Source organism: Vicugna pacos, chromosome 25 (genome assembly GCF_048564905.1).
Source record: "Vicugna pacos chromosome 25, VicPac4, whole genome shotgun sequence".
NCBI classification, from domain to species: domain Eukaryota; kingdom Metazoa; phylum Chordata; class Mammalia; order Artiodactyla; family Camelidae; genus Vicugna; species Vicugna pacos.
Genome location: NC_133011.1, coordinates 27,289,455 through 27,309,281, shown reverse-complemented (window position 1 = coordinate 27,309,281; position 19,827 = coordinate 27,289,455). Strand labels below are relative to the sequence as shown.

Sequence of the window (19,827 nt, the reverse complement as noted above, 5' to 3'; positions counted from 1 at the left end):
CTTTGTCTTGGATTCCCTTGGGCAACCTGGTCATTCATTCATTCATTCTACAAATATTTACTGAATCTCTACTGTGTGCTACCTGGTATGCTAAAATGCTAGGACTCGGTGGGTAGAAACTCTGTCACAGTCTAGTGGTGGAGACAAACAGCTTTTTAAGTGGACTGGTGACTATTTACCACAGTGACAGAAGAGGGCACTGGAGAAAAGGAACATGGTTCGCTGGGCATTTGGTGAGGAACAAAACTTAGACTGGGAGGTCAGGAAAGGCTTCCTTGAGGAAGTGGCACTTGAACAGAGCTCTGAAAGACTGAGTTAAGTTGGCAAAGAAGGGCAGGGGAAAGTTCCAAACAGAAGAGCCTCTGCAAACATCCTGGGGCAGAAGGGTGCATGGCACTTTTCAGGAACTGAAAGAAGACCAGTGGAACTGGAGTAGAGAGAAATGGGGAGGGGACTGAGGCAGGAGGGAAAACAGTATAGAATGAGCTAGAGATTTGCAAAGCTGAGATCATACTGTGTTAAGGATGTGAGTATCAAGGGTGACAGTTAAGAGTACCATAATCTGATTTATGAATGAAAAGAAACCTTGGGTCAGGTGGAGAACAGAATGGAAAGAGGCCAGAGTAGCATTCAGGCCAGAGTTGTTGCTTAGAGTGGATGATAGTGGAGAGGGAAGAGAGTGCACAGGGTTCAAGAGGGTAAAAGATGAAATCCCCCTACTTGGTATATGCAGATTGGGAGAGAAGGTGATACCATAGATTGTTTTAGTCCATTGGGACTTATAACAAAATAACACAAACTGGATAGCTTATTAACAACAGAAGAAACAACAGAAGATTATTTCTCACAGTTCTGGAGGCTGGGAAGTCCAAGATCAGGGTGGTAGCATGATTGTGTTCTGGTGGGGACCCTCCTGGTTCACAGCTGGTGCCTTGTCCCTGTGTGCCCCATGGTGGGAAGGCTGAGGGATCTCTCTGGAGCCTCTTTTATAAGGTGGTCTTGTCCAAAACAGTATCCAGTCCAGAGCCAGGCGTTTGAGTGTCCTTTATGATTTTTTAATCTAGCACAGAGGATGGCCAACTTTTCCTTAAAGTGTTACATAGTGTATACTTTTCAATTTTTCAGCCCATATGATCTCTATTGCCACTACTCAGCTCTGGCCTTGTCACTCAAAAGCAGCCGTAGATACTATGTAAACAAATGAGTTCCAATAAAACTTTTTGGACACTGAAACTTGAGTTTCTTAAAATTTTTGCGTGTCATAAAAACTATTTTGATTCTTTTTTCAACTATTTAAAAATGTAGAACCATTCTTAGCTCAGAGCAAACAAAAATGGGCAGTGGCTCACAGGCCATAGCTTGCCAACCCCTTGATCTGGTGCATTTTTTCATGATGCTGTCTTACAGAAGCAGCTTCATTGGCTGTCCCCCAGAAGTCCTGTCTTCTGAATTTGTCTGATTGCCCTGTGGTGATGTTACATGCCGCTGAATGAATGAATCCCTCAACATTCCCCCCTGAGCAGAGGTAGTGATTTTCCACTTTGCTGTTTTAAATTTCTGTCATGACCTCTGTTTTTCAAGCTAGAAATTGATGTTTGTACAGGATTTAATTTTTTTTTTTAGTTTATTGCCAGTAGGCGTACTTCTGACAGGAGTTTTTAAATTGCAAACTGTTACTGCCACTTCTTTGTGCTCCCACGCACAAAGCTGTAAAATAATTATTTACAGACTTAAGTGTATAGAGCTCCTACCATATGCTAACGGTTTTGCTAGGTTCTGATGATACAGCAATAAAGATGCAAAACGTTGCTTCCCTTGTGTTGCTTACAGTCTAGCTTATTACATCCCAAATTGTATTTGTAGCTTCCATATAGACTGTAAATTCCTGGAAGGCAGAGATCACCTTCCACAAAGACACCGGAATGAAATGTCCAGAATACAGATCTTAGAAGCCATCAGTGCTTCTTGCTGCATCTGATACAAGCTAGTCTGTAACAGCTGAGGCTGCCCCTTTCTGGCCACTCCCTTACCTACGTTCTCTCCACCTGCCAGAACGGCCTCTGGCTTTCCACGATCGCTATGCTGTTTCAAGCCTGAGATGCTTTGCTCCAGCTTCCTCTTACCCGCAATTTCCTGTCTTTACTGAGTAATAGTAATTCATCCTTTAAGATTCAGTTCGAGGATCCCTTCTTTTTGGAAGACTCTTCTGGGCTAACTACCAGACTAAGTTGGGTGGTCCTCCTCTGTGTCCCCCAGTGCCAGTGTCTACGTGTGATTCTTAATTGTCTGTTAGTAAGTCTGCCTTCCCAGTTCTGCAGTGAGTTTCTTGAGAGCAGGACTTAGATCTTTCATTGTTTCTCTTTGTATCCCAGGTGTCTAGCACAGTGACTGACAAACAGTAGGCACTTATATTTTGTTTGAGTGAGTGAAGGTGTGAATGAAAAGGTTAGTAAAAGAACCTTTAATTTAAAGTATTAGATTCAAATGGAGGCTCTTAATGATTAGAGATTTTATTTTTGCTTTCCATAGATATCGGTATCAACTTGACAGATCCTATGTTCAGAGGAATTTATAGAGGGGTTCAAAAGCACCAAGGTAAATGTTTCTTTATTAAATAAACAATTTTTTTATGAAGACAGATTTTCTGCCTCAAGGGAGATCATAAAAAGCTTAATCCAAAAAAAAAGCTTAATGTACTCTTACAATTGAATTACTAAAGGATTTATTATACATCTTGAATAAAACTATAAACAAAATGAAATGCATATAAGCTGTATTGATAAACCATGATCATGAACATTTATAAAACACCTACTAAAAGTGTTAACAAGCCCTTCTTATAAACTTCTGTAGAAATGTATAACTTTGCATATAGAACTTTAGATAACCATGTGCCTAAAAGCCAAACAAACTCCTCCCTGTTATGGTCAAAAGAATAAAAATACAATGGATAAGTATTCATCTATTTTGCCTTATATGGATTTCTTTTTTTTAAGGTATTCCTGGGTCTGTTCTTATTATATGATAAACACTCATGAAATAGTATGGATTTGACTTTAATTTAGTACATGTGATTGTTTCTATGTATTTTTTTCAATAAAGGATAATTAAATTATAGGAAAGTGAATTTTTATTTATCAGGTTTTCTTAATGTGGTGTTCATCTTACAGATGACTTACAGGATGTAATAGAGAGAGCTGTTCAGATTGGTGTTAAAAAGGTAACATTTCATTTTTGTCACCTTTATGATTTTTTTTTTAAGAAACTGAATTTTGCTTAAAATACTGTAGAATAGAAGAGAAGGGGCTAATGCCACTCAGCATTTTTGAATATGTATTGTCAACATGTAATATTAGCAAGTTAATGAAATAAAATATCAAAATATTCTGTTCACAGTGATTTAAGTGACATAGACCTTGTGGGTGGTTCTTCCATTTGATGAGAAATGTAGTAAATGGCAAAATCTCCTTGAAAAAGTTTTTTAAAACCCATTTGAATTACCAGGCTTCTTAAGAGGCAACTTTTGATAAATTTTGTAACATAATTTAGCACTTGTTAGAAGTAGGCAATCATCAAAAAGACAATGTATCTGTCACCAAGTTTAGCTTTTACAGTGTATGCCATTTCAAATAACTGCGAGGACACATTAATTTTTATGGTAATAATTTGATTATCACGAGAATTCCTACTACTTTTAGAGAGTTGTAAGCAAATGAATTTTAGTTGTGTCAAATTCTTTGAATAGGTAATTTCTTTTTAATTAGTATTTTTTTTTAAAGCAAGCTAGCCCACCCATGCACACAAGAAATAAGATTAAATTCCATAGTGTGGTTATCAGGACACTTAGCAGCTACTGCTTCTGAGTTAAATAACCTCAGTTTTAAAAAGTGATAGTGTCGACTAAATGAGTTCTGCAGTCACCGACTCTAAAATTGTATTAGTTTTTATTCACAAGTAATAAGAGGATAAAAGTTTACAACATTAACTTCTCATTGTGTGGTAATTCTCTGCTTGGTAAATCACTTTATAAAATGCTTTCCTGCAAACTCGGAAATACCAAAGCTCCTAAATTTTGTCACCTGAAAAAATTGCACAACCTAAAGTTGAGGATTATGTTTTATTCTGAAGACTTGCTAAGGACTTAAGCCTAGGAGACAGCCTCTCAGATGGTTCTGAGGGACTGCTCCAAAGAGATAAGGGAGGACCCAGGATATATAGGGATTTTTCCAAAAAAAAAAACAAAAAAAAACCAGGTAGTGGAACATCAAAAGATTACTGCTAATTAAAGGAAAAAAAAAACCTAAACATCTCAAATTAATGAATTTAGCACTTTTCTATGTATGGGAAGATGCAAGAGTCTGGGCTTATTAAAATCATTCCTTTGATATGCACCTTAAGTATCTAGGGTCAGTATCCATTTTTCTCCACCAAAATCCCCTCGGAGTATACAGTCAGGGGCAGCCACAGGGGCTGATGGCTTGATGGCCACAACATCCTTTGTTTACTGATATGACAGGAGACATTTTTTTCCGTCTACAGTTTTCATGTGTCATCCATGTATAGTTTAATCTTAACATTTGTAAGGATATACACACAGACTTAGGAATGACAGAACTGAAATGAAATTTACTTGGACATGGTTCCAAATTGAAATTTAATTCAGCACCTTGCAGTTATGTGGTAGTGAGTAAAACCATGGTTATGGCATCACAAACCTGGTTCCAGCCCCAGCTTCATTCTTCACAGCTTTGTAACCTAGGGTGCTTCGTCTCTCTAGACTTCAGTTTTCTCATCCCTAAATCGAGGATGGTAATGCCTAATAAATAGAGTTGTCATGAGGGTTAAATAAAATATAGAGTGCAAAGCACTTGGTATTGAACCTGGCATAAAGTGAACAGCCTTTATTATGCTCACGGTGGAAGCTACCATCACCATCACTGTAAGCTGGGAGAAGAAATTATGTCCCCTAGTCTTGTCCTTACTTTTTCATCTATTTGGAAAAGTTACAGGTAAAATTAAAGGTAGCCTTGATTAGAAACTATTTTACATAATTGAAATACTGGATTTGGGATCCTGATCTTAAATTAGGTAATGTTAGTTAACAACAGTTTTCCTGGTACTTTTGTTAGTATCTTATATGCCATGTTTTACAAGCAGTTGAGGATTTCATTATGACTTTGTGTTCCCTAAATAGATACTTATTTTCCATCCTATTAGAAGTTTGTCACTATTTGAAAATGTCTGTTTATCATTTGCACCATCTCTTGTGTTTTGTATGTTGTCTCTTTAGGTGTGTACCTAGAATGAATTCTTCACTTTAGCTCAGTGAGCCTCTAGAAGTATGCTTTAAAAAATACACATCAGTGTGTTTAAATCACTTCTTCAGAAGACAGTGCGCTTAAGCAGCACTGCCTTGGCAGTTGTCATCAGCACGGCTCTTGAGTGACATTTTCCTTTTAGCAGATGAGCAGAGGTGGTGTTCTGACTGTGGTGACTCTGATGGCCGTCTCTGTAATGGTGCTTCTTTGCCAAGAGCTATGTGTTTCCCTGCAAAGAATTTATCCATATACATTAATCCCGTGATTTCCAAACTTTTGGTCTCAGAACTCCTCCATATTCTTTCATATTATTGAGGACTCCACAGAGCTTTCATATGGGTTTTATCTATTGATATGTATTCCATTAGAAATTAAAACTGAGAAAAATTTAAAATACAGTTGATCTGTGAATAACACGGATTGGGACTCTGTGGGTTCACTTAGACACAGATTTTTTTCCAGTAGGAAATACTGCAGTACCATGTGATCTGAGGTTGGCTGAATCCGTGGATGTGGAACCCTAGATATGGACGGCCGACTATAAGTAATACGTGGATTTTCAGTGGCACCCCTAACCTCCATGCTGTTCAAGGGTCAACTGTATCTATTCTTTAATTCATTTTAAAATAACAATAGACCATTATATAACATAGATAGCAAATTTTTAGGAAAAGTATTTTCTAAACCAAAAACATTCAGTGACATGAGTGGAATGTGTACATTTTTTTTTTATATCTCTTTAATGTCTGGCTTACTAGAAGACCGCTGAGGTTTCGTATCTGTTTCTGCAGTCAGTCTGTTGTGATGTCACACATCATGTAGCCTCTGGAATACCTCACTGCACACTCATGACGGGTGAGAGTGAAAAAGGCAAATAGCATCTTAGTATTATGATAACAGCTTTGACCTCACATATCCCCTGGGAATCCGGGACCACACTTGGAGAACTGTTACATCAACATTATTGAATCTCTAATTTTTTTTTTTGTCTTTTTGCTGGGGGGAGGTAATTAGGTTTACTTACTTACTTTTGATGGAGGTACTGGGGATTGAACCCAGGACCTTGTGCATGCTAAGCATGCGCTCTACCACTGAGCTACACCCTCCTCCTACTTGAATCTCTAATTTAGATGAACAGAAGTCTAAATTCAGAGATCTTTAGTAGTTTATTCTTTCCTAATGTGATCTCTGTCCTTAAGAAACTCATGGTCTAATAGGAAAGACAGACATGTGAATACATTTTAGTAGGATAGTGTGACAAACTCCATGTATTGTGTGTGTGTGTGCGTGCACGCGCATGCACATGGAGTGGGTAGTCAAGATCCACTCTACACAGGAGGTGGTTTTACAGCTGAATTTTAAAGGATTGATGTGTGACAGTCAAAGAGAGAGTAAAGAGAAGCATTCTCCAAAAAAGCAGTAGGAAGGCACATTTGGGAAACTTTTTGTTGACACCCTGTTAAAGTGGGCTTATTTTATTTCTGTTTCAGTTTATGATTACAGGTGGAAATCTACAAGACAGTAAAGATGCACTGCATTTGGCACAAACAAATGGTATCCTCATATTACTTTTACCAAAAAAATAAGAATTAAGTTATTTTGAAGAAGTCTTTCTGAAAACTGCCTCAGGTACAAATACAATGGATCGTGACTGTAGAAACAAGAAGAAAATAGACTGATTTCAGTGGGATATGATTAAGATGAAAAAATTCAAAATGCCAACTGGCATATCAGATGCTTGATAAGACCCTTGTATTTAATAATGATTATTTTAAGATTTCAGTTAATGAGAATTAAGTTCACTAGGCATAGAATTTAACCTCAAATATTCCTAGTGTACAATTTTTGTGTATGTGTTGTCATGTGTTTAAGATTTGAGTTGCTCTTTTTAAACTTAATACTGTGAAAGATCATTTATTAAATATTTATTGTGCAGCCACCGTGCAAGACCCCAGGAATGCAAGTAATAATATAATGTATAATCCCTCATATGCTTACATTATATTCATACATTTGCATTTATTTAAAGTCCGTAAAGTTATGGGGTTGAATCCTACAAGAATGCTAGTTACATAAAACACCTCCTTTATCTGGCATTCATTTACTTAGCCTTTTTTTTTTATTTGTTATTGCCAGGGAGGAGTGGGGACCATGCTTCCTGTGTTAGTGAAGAATTAGGCATTCCATGTTGTTTTTCAAAACACTGATTTACCCATTAAAAGCTGTTTTTTAATGGGAGTCTTTCTAAAATGCATACTTCTCTTCAGAATCCACTGACACTTTTTCTTAGTGATTAAAGTCATAAAAATAATCATCTTCCCAGAAGCTTTTGATGTATGTAAGAATATTGTCTTCCGTACTTTTTATCCCCAAACAGATATGCTTTAAAAAGTTCTCAGATCTCCACTGTCGACCCTCTTCTACTTCTTCCCGTGTAGCTGCTGTGTCACTGCTTTAAAAGCTCTGCCTCCTCTTATTTGTGAGCATCTGTGTGGGAGCCCAGGAAGCCACCACGCCTCTCCCCTGGGCCAGGTGCAAGTGCCTTCAGCCACTCAGAAGCCCTTTTTGACTTCATATTTGTGCTCCATGCAATTAAAACTAGCAAAGTATGACCTCCAAATAAGTGAGCTTTATTTTTTATTAGAAAACCGAATCCTCCTTCCACCTCTGCATTACCCTTTTTAAGGGAAAGGAATGTGTTTTAACTGTTATATTAAATATATGAAACATGACAGTCATGTGAACAGTGAATGTTAAAGGTAAAATTAGGTAATGACATTTCATCTTACAAGAAATTACTTCATTTTCCATTCAAAAGTCTCAGTAAATACTGAGGTTTGGAAAGAGTTGAATTAATTATTTTTACTAACACATTAAGGCAGTTTTCATATTCATGTCCTACTTTGTTAAAGTATTCCAAAAATTCTTATGTGATTAACCCAGTGCAATTGTGGTAATTTGAGTGTTTTATGTCTATTGTTAAAAAAAAAAATTGGCCAGCTGAAATTATATGATATTCTATTATCTTTGCATATTAAATATAAATATTTAATTTTTGATATTTTGAAAATAACCCTAAGGCATTATTTTGTGCTAGATATGTTTTTCAGTACAGTTGGGTGTCATCCTACAAGATGTGATGAATTTGAAAAGAATGACCCTGATCTGTACTTAATGGAGTTGCTAAATCTTGCTGAAAACAACAAGGGAAAAGTTGTAGCAATAGGGGAATGTGGACTTGGTAAGTGCCAACCTATCCCAGTAGAGTGACTTTGTTTGAAAATAATTGATTTGTTCTGTACAAGTCATGAGTAATTTTGGATTCTTTTTTATCTTTTGAAGACTTTGACCGACTACAGTTTTGTTCGAAAGATACTCAGCTCAAGTAAGGAAATTTATTGTCTTTAGAAATTGTTGTAAAAGAGTGATTTTTTTTTTTAAGCAGCTTTTATCAGTTCAGAATGTAGTTGGATTAAGCATCAGGATATTTTGTTTTTCCCTCTGTATATCAGAAGGTAAGTGAAAGCATAAGGGATGAAAGTATCTAGTCTCCTCCAATTATTTAACCGTCTAATTTGATTTTAGTAGTAGAAATAGGGATGAGTTTTACATGATAGAGACTTTTGATTTCATTTTATTGTTTAACAGTAAGTGCATTCATACATGAACCATTCCAATAAAAGGAATGAAATTCAGTCGTGGGGCATATGGTTTAAGAGCAAGAATATTAAAGAGAGATTATAGGATCAGTCACCAAAGCTAAGCATATTTTACTCCTGCTGGGTACTGGATATTATCAGCTTGGAACCTTAGAATCCTTTCATAGGAGCCATGTTGAGAGTGGTGGCTTCTGAGAAAATGCCAAAGCTCACACGCCTCAGAGACTTCCTAAACCCACTGCCTGGAGCTGTTACCTGGAGTGCCTGGTGGGTAGTGCTGAAGGCTGAAAAGAAAAATTAGGGCATAGGCTTAAGACATGAGCATTTTGTTGAATTTCAGAAACAATGTGTTAATTACTAGATGGTAATGAGCTTCTAAAGAAGACTAATTTAGTTATTCATCCACTCAGCAAGTATTTATGGAGTAATATGTGCCAGAAACTGCTGGGAGTAAGGGATAATAATACCTGCCCTGCAGCCATTTAAGAATAAACAGCCCTCCATCCTGCTTGTTTTCTTACACATGAAGGAGGAGTCTGAATCAAATTCTCTTAAGGTATCGTCTAGCTTTCTCATAATATTTAATAATTAACCATTTTTGTCATATGATTAAGCCAGTGACTTGACAGCCTGAGGGGACTGTTAAAATTATACATGGCAGAAGTGTGCTTCCCTCTCCCTCCCCTGCCCCCAAACGCAGCCCCGCGTGCCTGGTCCAGTGGAAAGTGCCTGTAGTGAGGAGCACATTGGCCTGTGAGCCTGTCATGCCCTGGGCTTCTGGCTCCAGAATTCCTGGAGTGTGAGGGACCATGACCAAGTGACAGGATGGGTTACAGTAGTGTTCGATGGATGCTTTCCTTTAGGCCTCTCAGCTATCAAACCCTTTCAGAGCTGTTTAATTAGTGGCATATTGTTTGCTGTGTTTTTCAGGGATATTAACATGAGTACTGGCAGGATTATTAAATCTCTGTGCCTCTCCTGGATATCATGTAGGTCAGCTCACTTAACCTTTAACGCTCACATATTCACATTTAAGTAGAAAAACAGTTGTCTGTAATAGTTCCTTTGGTTAAGCCCACAGATCATAATTCCTCCACTTTCTTATCTGTTTTTGGCCAAGATGAGCCTCGTGAGGCAAACAGATTGTGTGGTGTGACCATCAAGGGCAGTGGCAGCGTCCCCCGGGATTTCCTGCCCACATGACTTTTCAACCAGTTGAGTTAAAACTGGTTCTAAATTGCAACCTAAATACTTTAAACCTGGTGTGTGTATGTGTGTGTTAAATGAAAACGTTGATAGTTTCAGTTTTCTTTTACTGCTCTGATACCTCACCATCATCTTAAGATTAGAACTTAAAACTATATATATATATAGCAGGATACAGTTTATGCTTCGACACACTCTGTTCACTTGAGTGGGAGGAATTTGTTTTGGGCATTTTTCTTGAGGCTTTAGAATGTTAATGCTGTGCAGGTCCTTTTTTTTAAATTGCATATCAGACAAAATTTCAAAATAAGCATTTGGGGATTTAGGGACCCTCAGAGATGAGATGAAAGCATTCCTTGCCATCAGCTAGCTGAGAGGACGATTAGCACTGTGGGTTAAGGTACACTGGTCGAACGCTTTGGGTCTTTTGGATTTGCCTCTATCCAGATTACTGGTAGACCTCTGAGATATTGTGGGTTCAGTTCCAGACCACCACAATAAAGCGAGTATCACGATGAAGCAAGTCACATGAATGTTGTGGTTTCCTAGTGCAAATAAAAGTTATGTTTACACTAAAATGTAGTCTATTAAGTGTGCACTAGTATTATATCTAAAATACTTTATTGCAAAAAAAATGCTAACCATCATCTGAGCCTTCAGTGAGTCATAATCGTTTTGCTGGTGGAGGGTCTTGCCTCAGTGAGGATGGCTGCTGACTAATCAGAGTGGTGTTTGCTGAAGGTTGGGGTGGTTGTGGCAGTTTCTTAAAATAAGACAACAATGATATTTGCTGCATTGATTGACTCTTCTTTCACGAACAATTTCTCTGTGGGATTGCAGTGCCATTTGATAGCATTTTAGTAGAACTTCTTTCAGAATCGGAGTCAGTCCTCTCAAACCCTGCCACTGCTTTATCAACTAAGTTTATATTATAATCTAAATCCATTGTTGTCCTTTCAACATCCTTCACAGCATCTTCACCAGAAGTAGATTCCATCTTAAGAAACCACTTTCTTTGTTCACCCATAAGAAGCAACTCCTCATCCATCACAGTGTTATCATGAGGCTGCAGCAATTCAGTCACACCTTCAGGCTCCTCTTCTAATTCTAGTTCTCTTCCTGTTTCCATCACATCTTTAGTTGCCTCCTTCACTGAAGTTTTGAACCCATCACAGTCACCCATGAGGGTTGGAATCAACTTCTTCAAACTCCTGTTAATGTTGATCTTTTGACTGCATCTCATGAATCACAAACGTTCTTAGTGGCATCTAGAATGGTGAATCCTCTCTAGGAGTTTTTCAGTTTACTTTGCCCAGATCCATCAGAGGAATCACTATCTATGGCAGCTTTAGTTTTACAGAATGTTTTTCTTAAATATTAAGACTTGAAAGTCAAAATTACTCCTTGATCCACTGGCTCCAGAATGAATGTTGTGTTAGCAGGCATGAAGACAGTGTGAATCTCGTGCGTCTCCACCAGAGCTCTTGGGTGATCAGGTGGATTGTCAATGAGCAGTAATATTTTGAAAGGAATCTTTTTTTCTGAGCATTGTCTCAACAATGGGCTTAAAATATTTAGGAAACCATATTGTAAACAGATGTGCTGTCATCAGGCTTTGTTGCTCATAGAGCACAGCAGAGTAGATTTAGCATAATTCTTAAGAGAACCTGGGATTTTTGGAGTGGTGAATGAGGATTTACTTAAAGTCACCAGCTGCATTAGCCCCTAACAAGAGGGTCAGCCTGTCCTTTGAAGCTTGAGGCCAGGCATTGACTTCTCTCTAGCTGTGAAAGTCTTCGATGGCATCTTCTTCCAACAGAAGGCTGTTTCATCTAAACAACAAAATCTGTTTAGTGTAGCCACCTTCACGAGTTAGATTAGCTCGATCTTCTGGATAACCTGCTGCAGCTTCTACATCAGCACCTGCTGCTTCACCTTGTACTTTGTTGTTAAGGAGACAGCTTTCCTTCAACCTCATGAATCAACCTCTGCTCCACTTTTCTTCCTTAGGTTCCTCACTTCTCTCAGCCTTCATAGAATTACAGTTAATTAGGGCCTTGCTCTTTGGCTTAAGGGAATGTTGTGGCTGGTTTGACCTTGTATCCAGACCACTCAGACTTTCTCCATATCAGCAATAAGGATGCTTTCTTATTATTCGTGTGTTCACTGGAGTAGCACCTTTGATTTCCTTCAAGAACTTTTCCTTTACATTCACAACTTGGCTAATTGGCTCAGGAGGCCTAGCTTTTGGCCTGTCTTGGCTTTAAATATGCCTTCCTCACTAAGCTTAAATGTTTCTGTCTTTTGATTTAAAGTGTGAGGCATGAGAGTCTTCCTTTAACTTAGAACACTGAGAGGCCATTCATTGTTGTTGGCTGATTTCAATACTGTTGTGTCTCAGGGAATGGGGAGACCCAAGGACAGGAAGAGAGGCCACGGAGCAGCCAGTAGGTGGAGCAGTCCCAACACACACAGTATTTATTAAGTTCGCTGCCTGGTATGGGTGAGGTTTGTGGCGCCCCGAAATAGTTACTATAGTAACATCAGAGATCACTGATCACAGATCAGCCTAACAAACACAAGAAGTTTGAAATATTGTGAGAATTACTAAATGTGACATGGAGACACAAAGTGAGCAAATGCTGTTGGAAAAAATGATGCCAGTAGACACAGGGTTGCCACGAACTTTCAGTTTGTAAAAATCGCAGTATCTGAGAAGTGCAATAAAACAGGGTGTGCCTGCAATGATAGCTGCCACTCCAAGGCTGAATTTTTGAAGCTCTTGACCTTAGTTATTGTTGACTCTAAAATGTAAGAAGCAGCCATACAAGCAGAAGCAAATTATAGGTTTGCTGAAATGAGCAGATCTAACTCAAGTGAAGAATGATTCTCATTTATGAATTTTTAAAAACCCTAAATAAAAGCAGAGAAGTCTCTTACTAGGTGCCACTTCCTACCCTTTACCTTATGTTATTATTTTTAGTTACCACGGTGGGCTGTTTTTTCTTTAAAGACAATAATCACTTGATGCTAAGCACCAGTTATCCTCCGTTTGTATTATTAGGAATGATTTTTTACCGCATGGTTTTCTTACGATGCCTAGCTACCGTGAGCACGTCAACCTTTCTTTTCCCAGATTATATGAAATTCTGTAGGCACGTTGCTTGGACACATGTTATTTTCATAAATTGTGCTTTTGCCTACGCTGTGATAGGAAGGCTTATTTCCAAGCTGATCGCTAGATTCTGTAAATCTGCTGCTTGGTTTTGTGGCTGTGTGTAGCCAGAAGCCAGATACAGAGTAAATGCTTATGTAATGACTGGAGCACACTTATGTGCTGACATCTGAATTACTTTAGAGATTATAGAAATAGTTGACTAACAGTAATTACTAAAATAATTTTTTCTTCCATATTTTCATTTATATTTCATAACACTGTGAAGTTTCAAATATTTTTGCTTATTCTAGTCTACCAGAATCTGTTTAAAAAATAAAAAAACCCCTAAACATTGGGTAATAAAGCCATAGACCACCAACTTTAGGATGACTGTGTCTTTAAGAAGTACATATATACTTCTAATTTTAAAATGTAGCATTTTCAAGAGTTTTACAAAGAGGGTACTCTAGGAAAACGGCTATCTTGCACTTCAAGGAGATAAGATAGAGGAAAACACAGCAAAAGAGATTTAAGTTAAACACAGAGAAATTGGTCCCCCAAATTAAGGGGCCTAGAAGAGGTGAACCTCTTAAGAAAATAAAAAGACATGTATTGTCTGTAACTCCTGGTTTCACTTAAACTGCATAACCATTAAAGAGAACGAGAGGGAACCCTGCTGAAATAAGTCATACAGGACGCCCGCCCTGTCGTGTTCTGTGGGTACTGTCACTACATGCTGGGGCCGGAAGAGGCTCCTCTGAAAGCCTCCTGTGTGTTGTTATCTTGGACAAGGTCTTACACCCCTCCAACGGCAGCTCTTGTCCTTTCCAAGGGATTTTTTTGAGGATCAGATGAGATAATGGTGAGGCACTTGAAAAACCTTTTCATAAAGTACCTTAAAATAGCCAGGACTACCATTTTATCATGGAAATTTCATTTTCCTGAAAAACAAGAGTATTTCAGTTTTTGTTTTCATTTATTTAATAAATTCTCATGTTGAGTTTTTAAAGGAATCCTTTTTTGCTCTGTAGCAGTAACTTGCACATAGAACATAACAGCACATAGTAAACACTGAGTATAAAGCTTTGCCTGGCTTCTCATTGGAGTGAGTTGATTCCCTGTGGAGGTGCTCAGCCAGCTCTTGGGACAAGGGGCTAGCAGTGTCTTTTCTGCCACCAGCACATGCTGAAAGGAAGGGATCCCACAGGTGATAGGAGGGTGTCCATTTCATTTGGGATCTAGTAGGAAAGCTTGTTAAAAGTAGTTATTTGGGAGAACAGCCCCCATCACTGTAATCTTAAACCATATAGCTCTTTACTTCTAGCTGTCAGTAAATAGTAAAGGGTATCTCATTTACCCAGCAGTTGTAATAGGAAAACTAACATTTCCAAAAATAATGTTGCAATCCCAGAAAATAAAGTATCGCTTTCAGGAAATTAAAAGCTTTTGGCTTGGCCTGATATGTTTTAAATGTCTGAAGTAACTATTTCTGGTCTATGATTTCTAGAGAATAAAAGTTCTTTAAAAAAAATCATTTGACATAATTATTCTCATGCTAAAATTTTTGATGAGGAAATTTTTTTTTGCATTATGCAGATATTTTGAAAAACAGTTTGAACTGTCAGAACAAACAAAATTACCAATGTTTCTTCACTGTCGAAACTCACATGCTGAATTTTTGGGTGAGTTAAAGCTAAAGTCTCATTTAAAATTTAAACAGAAAAAGACTTGCAGACATAGTAAACAGTCTTATGGTTACCAGGGAGGGGAAAGGGGGTGAGAAGGGATAAATTTGGGAGTTTGAGATTTGCAAATGATAACCACTATATATAAAAATAGATTAAAAACAAATTTCTTCAACCATATTCAATATCTTGTAAATAACCGTTAATGAAAAAGAATATGAAAATGAATATATGCATGACTGGAACATTGTGCTGTACACCAGAAACTGACACATTGTAACTGACTATTCGTCAATTAAAAAAATAATAATAATAAAATAAAATTTAAGAATTTGCAGAAATCAACCTATTTGCTAAAAGTTGTTTCTGTTTTTAATTCACAGACATAATGAGAAGAAATAGAGATCGGTGTGTGGGTGGAGTGGTAAGTATAAAAGAGTTATTTTTAATAAATGATGCACAAAAGCACCTTGGTTATTAAGGTTCGCCACTAAAGTAATTCAGATGTCAGCAATACAGTTATTAAGGTTCTACTGTCTCTTATTTGAAGGACATATAAATTTACTGTTGAATCTGTGGGCAAGATGTGGTGCAAACATAAACCAGTTTTAGTTACATTTACTTTTTCAGAGAAAGAACGAGTACAGAATTCTGTTCACAGAAAACCCTGTGAATTTAGCCCTGCACATGGGAACAGTCTGCATAATCTTTTTCTCTGCCTCTTCCATCAGCCTTTCTTTTATGCCCAATTTAAATTTTGAGCAAAATATAAACTAAATTTAATAGTATTTTAGAATAATTTAGCACTTATTTCAGGTTTGCCTTCTTAATTTCTTGTTAACTGTATTAACTGTTATCGCTCTGCTTAGAGAGACATTCTCACTTCTGTAATTTGTTTCTGCTGTAAACACTTCTCTATGGTCATTTCAATCATTAGTCTTGAGGCAGTTTCCATAAATATTACCTGCCTGCCACTTAGCTCAGGTATCCATAGCAGTGATTTTTCATCCTTTATGGATCCTGGACTCCTTTGAAAATCTGCCTCAGTGATGCTCAGATGTACACATTTTCACATGTAATTTTAGGAGGGACTCACTGATCTCTAGTAAAAAAGCCATTATCCAGGTGTATGAAATCCCACTGTTGTACTGTGCAAAGGAAGAGGAGATGGCACAGAGCACCTACTGTATACCCATTTTGTGTTGCTTTGATAGTTTCATATACATTCTGTTAAGTTTTTAGCCTCTGCTTCCTGGTTCGTCCTGCTAGCGATATGCATGCTTTCTGCATTGCTGTGGTGTTAGTGTCACTGTGCACGTTTTCATCTGTACCTTCCTGACCCAGTAATTTCTCCTTTAGGAACCGTCCTTGGGAATTGAGAGAGGCTTTCATTAATGCCCTTAGGATTATTGGTGGCACGTACAACCTTCAGGCGATACCACTCAGCCCATTTGTTTCATTTATAAATAGAGTTTACCTGGATGACTTTGCAATACAGTTGACCCTTGAACAATTTGGGGGTTAGGGGCACCGACCCTCTGTGCAGTCAAAAATCCGTGTATGACTTACAGTCAGCCCTCTTTATGCACATTTCCTCCGTGATTCCGCATCTGCAGATTCAGCTAACTGTAGACCTGCAGTACTGCAGTGTTCACTGTTGAAAAAATCCACATGTAAGTGGGCCTTTTCTGTTCAGGCCTGTGTTGTTCAAGGGTCAGCTGTAGTTTAAAAAAATTTACAGCAACAAATCCAACCTAAATGACTTTTATAAAAAAAAGAGAGAGAGAGATTGCCAAATAAAGAATAACTGATTTCCTGAAATGGTTTATGAAGTCATATTTAAAATTATTTTGATATTGTTGGAAGCTGTGTATTCTAATCAGCTGGAAATGCTGAGGGGAAGAACAGACCTTTTTGTGCAGCTGTGTAACAGTTTTCTTTATTTCTGAGAAACATGTTACCCACAGTGTATTCAGACTCTAGATGTTGTATTAACGTGACATCACTTGTTAGCTGTGTTTAAAAGTGTCTTGTCACTTATTGTTTTGATTTCATAAATACATTCAAAGTGTGGGATCTTTGTAGGATCTTTATCTTTGAAGGAAAAAAATACCATCTCAGTCCTTTTTGTCTGCTGAGCTAATATTATTGACAGTTTAACAATTCACATTTTTTTAGCAATGTTCTTACAATCATCTTTATAGATCTTCTTAAAACTTGTCTCAAGTCATTTCTCTTCTAAAAAAGGATCCTCTAACAAAAATCAAACATTTTGAAATATATTTTTGTAACATTAATAACATATTAATATATAGTTTTATAACATTTTTAACTTTTCCTTATGCTTTTGTGTAAGAATATGGCTCCCTACTACAGTCCCCTTTACCGGAGGTACAGCAGTAATGCTGTGCACAGACATCAGCATAACCAGAGGGAAAGTCTAGGCAACCATCTCCTTCTTGCCTTACCACGCTGGAGATAATGACAGGTTATAATCAGAAATTTGATTTGAAACCCTGTGGTCCACAAAACTCTACTGCGTCTATATTCTTGCTTAGAAAGTTCTATTAATGTTATTTAGAGTTTTAAAGTAGTAATTATTATAATAAAATTATACCTTCATGTCCTTAGGTGCATTCATTTGATGGTACCAAGGAAGCGGCAGCTGCTTTGATGGACTTGGGTCTCTATATAGGATTTAATGGTTGGTAGGTCCCATGTTATTTTTTGTTGGTTTTTTTTTAACTTTTATATTAAGCAGATTCCTTAAATTATTTTATAATGAATTGCTGATAAAGATTTGAATTTGTTTTTACTAAAAGTTGTGTATTTTGCATTGATCTTTGCCTGTGAATTTTAGTAATTACCCCAAGAAATTAAACAATACGTTACTATTACAAGTTAAAGCTCCAAAGTTAGAAACTGCTCTCCTGGGCTTCAGTCATGGAAAACAATATTCCGTTGTATCAGCAGCTCGCTTTCTCTAGCAATGCAATTTGTTCTCAGGTCATTTTATCCCTTTAAAATGTGTTCACAGCACTATGTATGCACACACACAAGTGATGTCTGACTAGGGGGAAAGGTCATAGTATGACATGATCATCTTGTATCTCTCTAGGCCAAGATACTGAGGCTCAGAGAAGCTGAGAAACATATTAAGTCACTGAAAGTGTGAGAGCCTGTGTCCTCTTCCCACTCGGTGACCCTCCTGCTGTTTTCCACACTCAAGCCTCATGCGCCCAGTGCAGTCAGCTAGCACAGCTGGGTCCCTGAGCTCATCTTCTTCAGATGCTTTGGTGAGCTTACGCCAGTGTCTTCTCAGGCTGTCAATGTAGCGCATCAAGCAAACGGCCGATAGTGAGATTTGCTTTCCCTCTTCAGCATTCCGTTCCCTTAAAATCACTACTTTCCCGATTACGCTATTTTTTTTCCCTAAACTCCTCTTTGGAAAATAGAATCATGAAATTAATTATTTGCTGGGTAGAGTTCAGACGTATTTAAGTGTCCTAGATGCTCCTTCTGTGTTTTTAAGTTAATAGTTTAATTCACTTCTCCATTAAGTTGGAAAGAATGCATGCATTATGAAGTAGTACTGGGAGTACTTGAAAACAGTCTCCCAGCAGGCCCTCTTCCCAAGTCAGCTTTACCAAGGACAGCTGCTCTGCTGGTTATCACCATGTATCTAACATGCATATGCTGTTATTTCTTGATTCAGTCCCTTTAATTATCTATTTCCACTAAGGTATATGAGCATTTCAGTTCTTATATCCAGTACTACCCCCTCCCTTCATTATTTCCTTTGTAGCCCTCTCAATGTAGTTATTTCAGAATTTTTAGTTATATGCATATTGCGTGTTTTCATTATTATGTCTATGTAAATATTGTTGACTGCTGAACCATGTATGTACCCCTCTTTTATTTTCCTGGAGTAACTTTTCTCATTTTTATCTACTTGGCTTTCTTCAAAACTTGAAGCCTTCAAAATCCTTTTTTCTATTTTTCCAAATGAAGAAAGTTATCTGATCATCCAGGTAATTCCATGAGTTCCTGATCCTTCCATCTTTCTTCTACTGTTGGATTAGAGTCTTCTGTAATGGGACTACTAATTTTAGATCCCATTTTGTTTTGATGGAACACATGTTTGAAAATGAGTGAATTTTAGTCTTCTTTTTGAAAGTTTGCCTAGATGAAAGAAAGGGGAAACAAACACTTTGACTCGATTTTTTTTTCCAGGGCATAAAATTCTAGATTAGAAATCATTTTCACTGAGAATTTGCAATACTCCACTTCTAGGTTCTAGCTCCTATCCTGTTTCCCTATACTTTACCTGTGACATGAGCTTCCCGCCCCCCCCACCCCACCCCGGAATATTTCAGTTATCTCTGGTATTATCAAAATGTGCAAAGGTGTTTTGATGAGCTCCCATTCAGAATGTGTGCGTTCTCGACTGGCCCCTTCCAGCTAGAGGCTCATCTTTGTCCTGAGAAATCTTGTCATTTGTTTTTTTTTTTTCTATTCTTTCTTCGGACCTCTCAGGCTGATACTCTGATCTCATTCTTTTATTCTGCAATTTCTATCTAGTTTTTTTTCCTCCTTTCAAAAAAGTGCTTTATTTTTCAACTTTTTAAAATGAAACTTACTTAGCTTTTGTCTTCAGTCTCTGAAAGCTTTTTTTTTTCCCTACCATAACCTTGCTTGGCAGATACAGCATCTTCCCATCTCTCTAAAGATATGAATTATATTTTTAAAAGTCATTTTCTGTTTGCCATTTAATGCTTTTTTCCTCAGAGTTCCTTTTGTTT

At 37.5% G+C, this 19,827-nt stretch overlaps 1 protein-coding gene across 10 annotated transcripts in view; it reads left to right on the top strand.

The window, feature by feature from the left end:
- Positions 1–19,827, top strand: part of TATDN1 (TatD DNase domain containing 1) — a 30,879-nt gene that overhangs the window by 4,299 nt on the left and 6,753 nt on the right. For 3 of the 10 annotated variants that reach the window (XM_006211398.3, XM_072949686.1, XM_072949683.1), the window contains 8 exons: positions 2,530–2,595; positions 3,171–3,220; positions 6,809–6,872; positions 8,416–8,559; positions 8,661–8,703; positions 14,937–15,022; positions 15,409–15,449; positions 17,657–17,733. In XM_006211398.3, coding sequence (XP_006211460.1) covers positions 2,530–2,595; positions 3,171–3,220; positions 6,809–6,872; positions 8,416–8,559; positions 8,661–8,703; positions 14,937–15,022; positions 15,409–15,449; positions 17,657–17,733 — 571 coding nt within the window. Of the gene's footprint in view, positions 1–2,372; positions 2,446–2,529; positions 2,596–3,170; positions 3,221–6,808; positions 6,948–8,415; positions 8,560–8,660; positions 8,704–14,936; positions 15,023–15,408; positions 15,450–17,656; positions 17,734–18,143; positions 18,316–19,827 lie in introns of those variants that run through there. The other 7 variants (XM_072949687.1, XM_072949684.1, XM_072949685.1 and 4 more) reach the window with 7 other exon arrangements.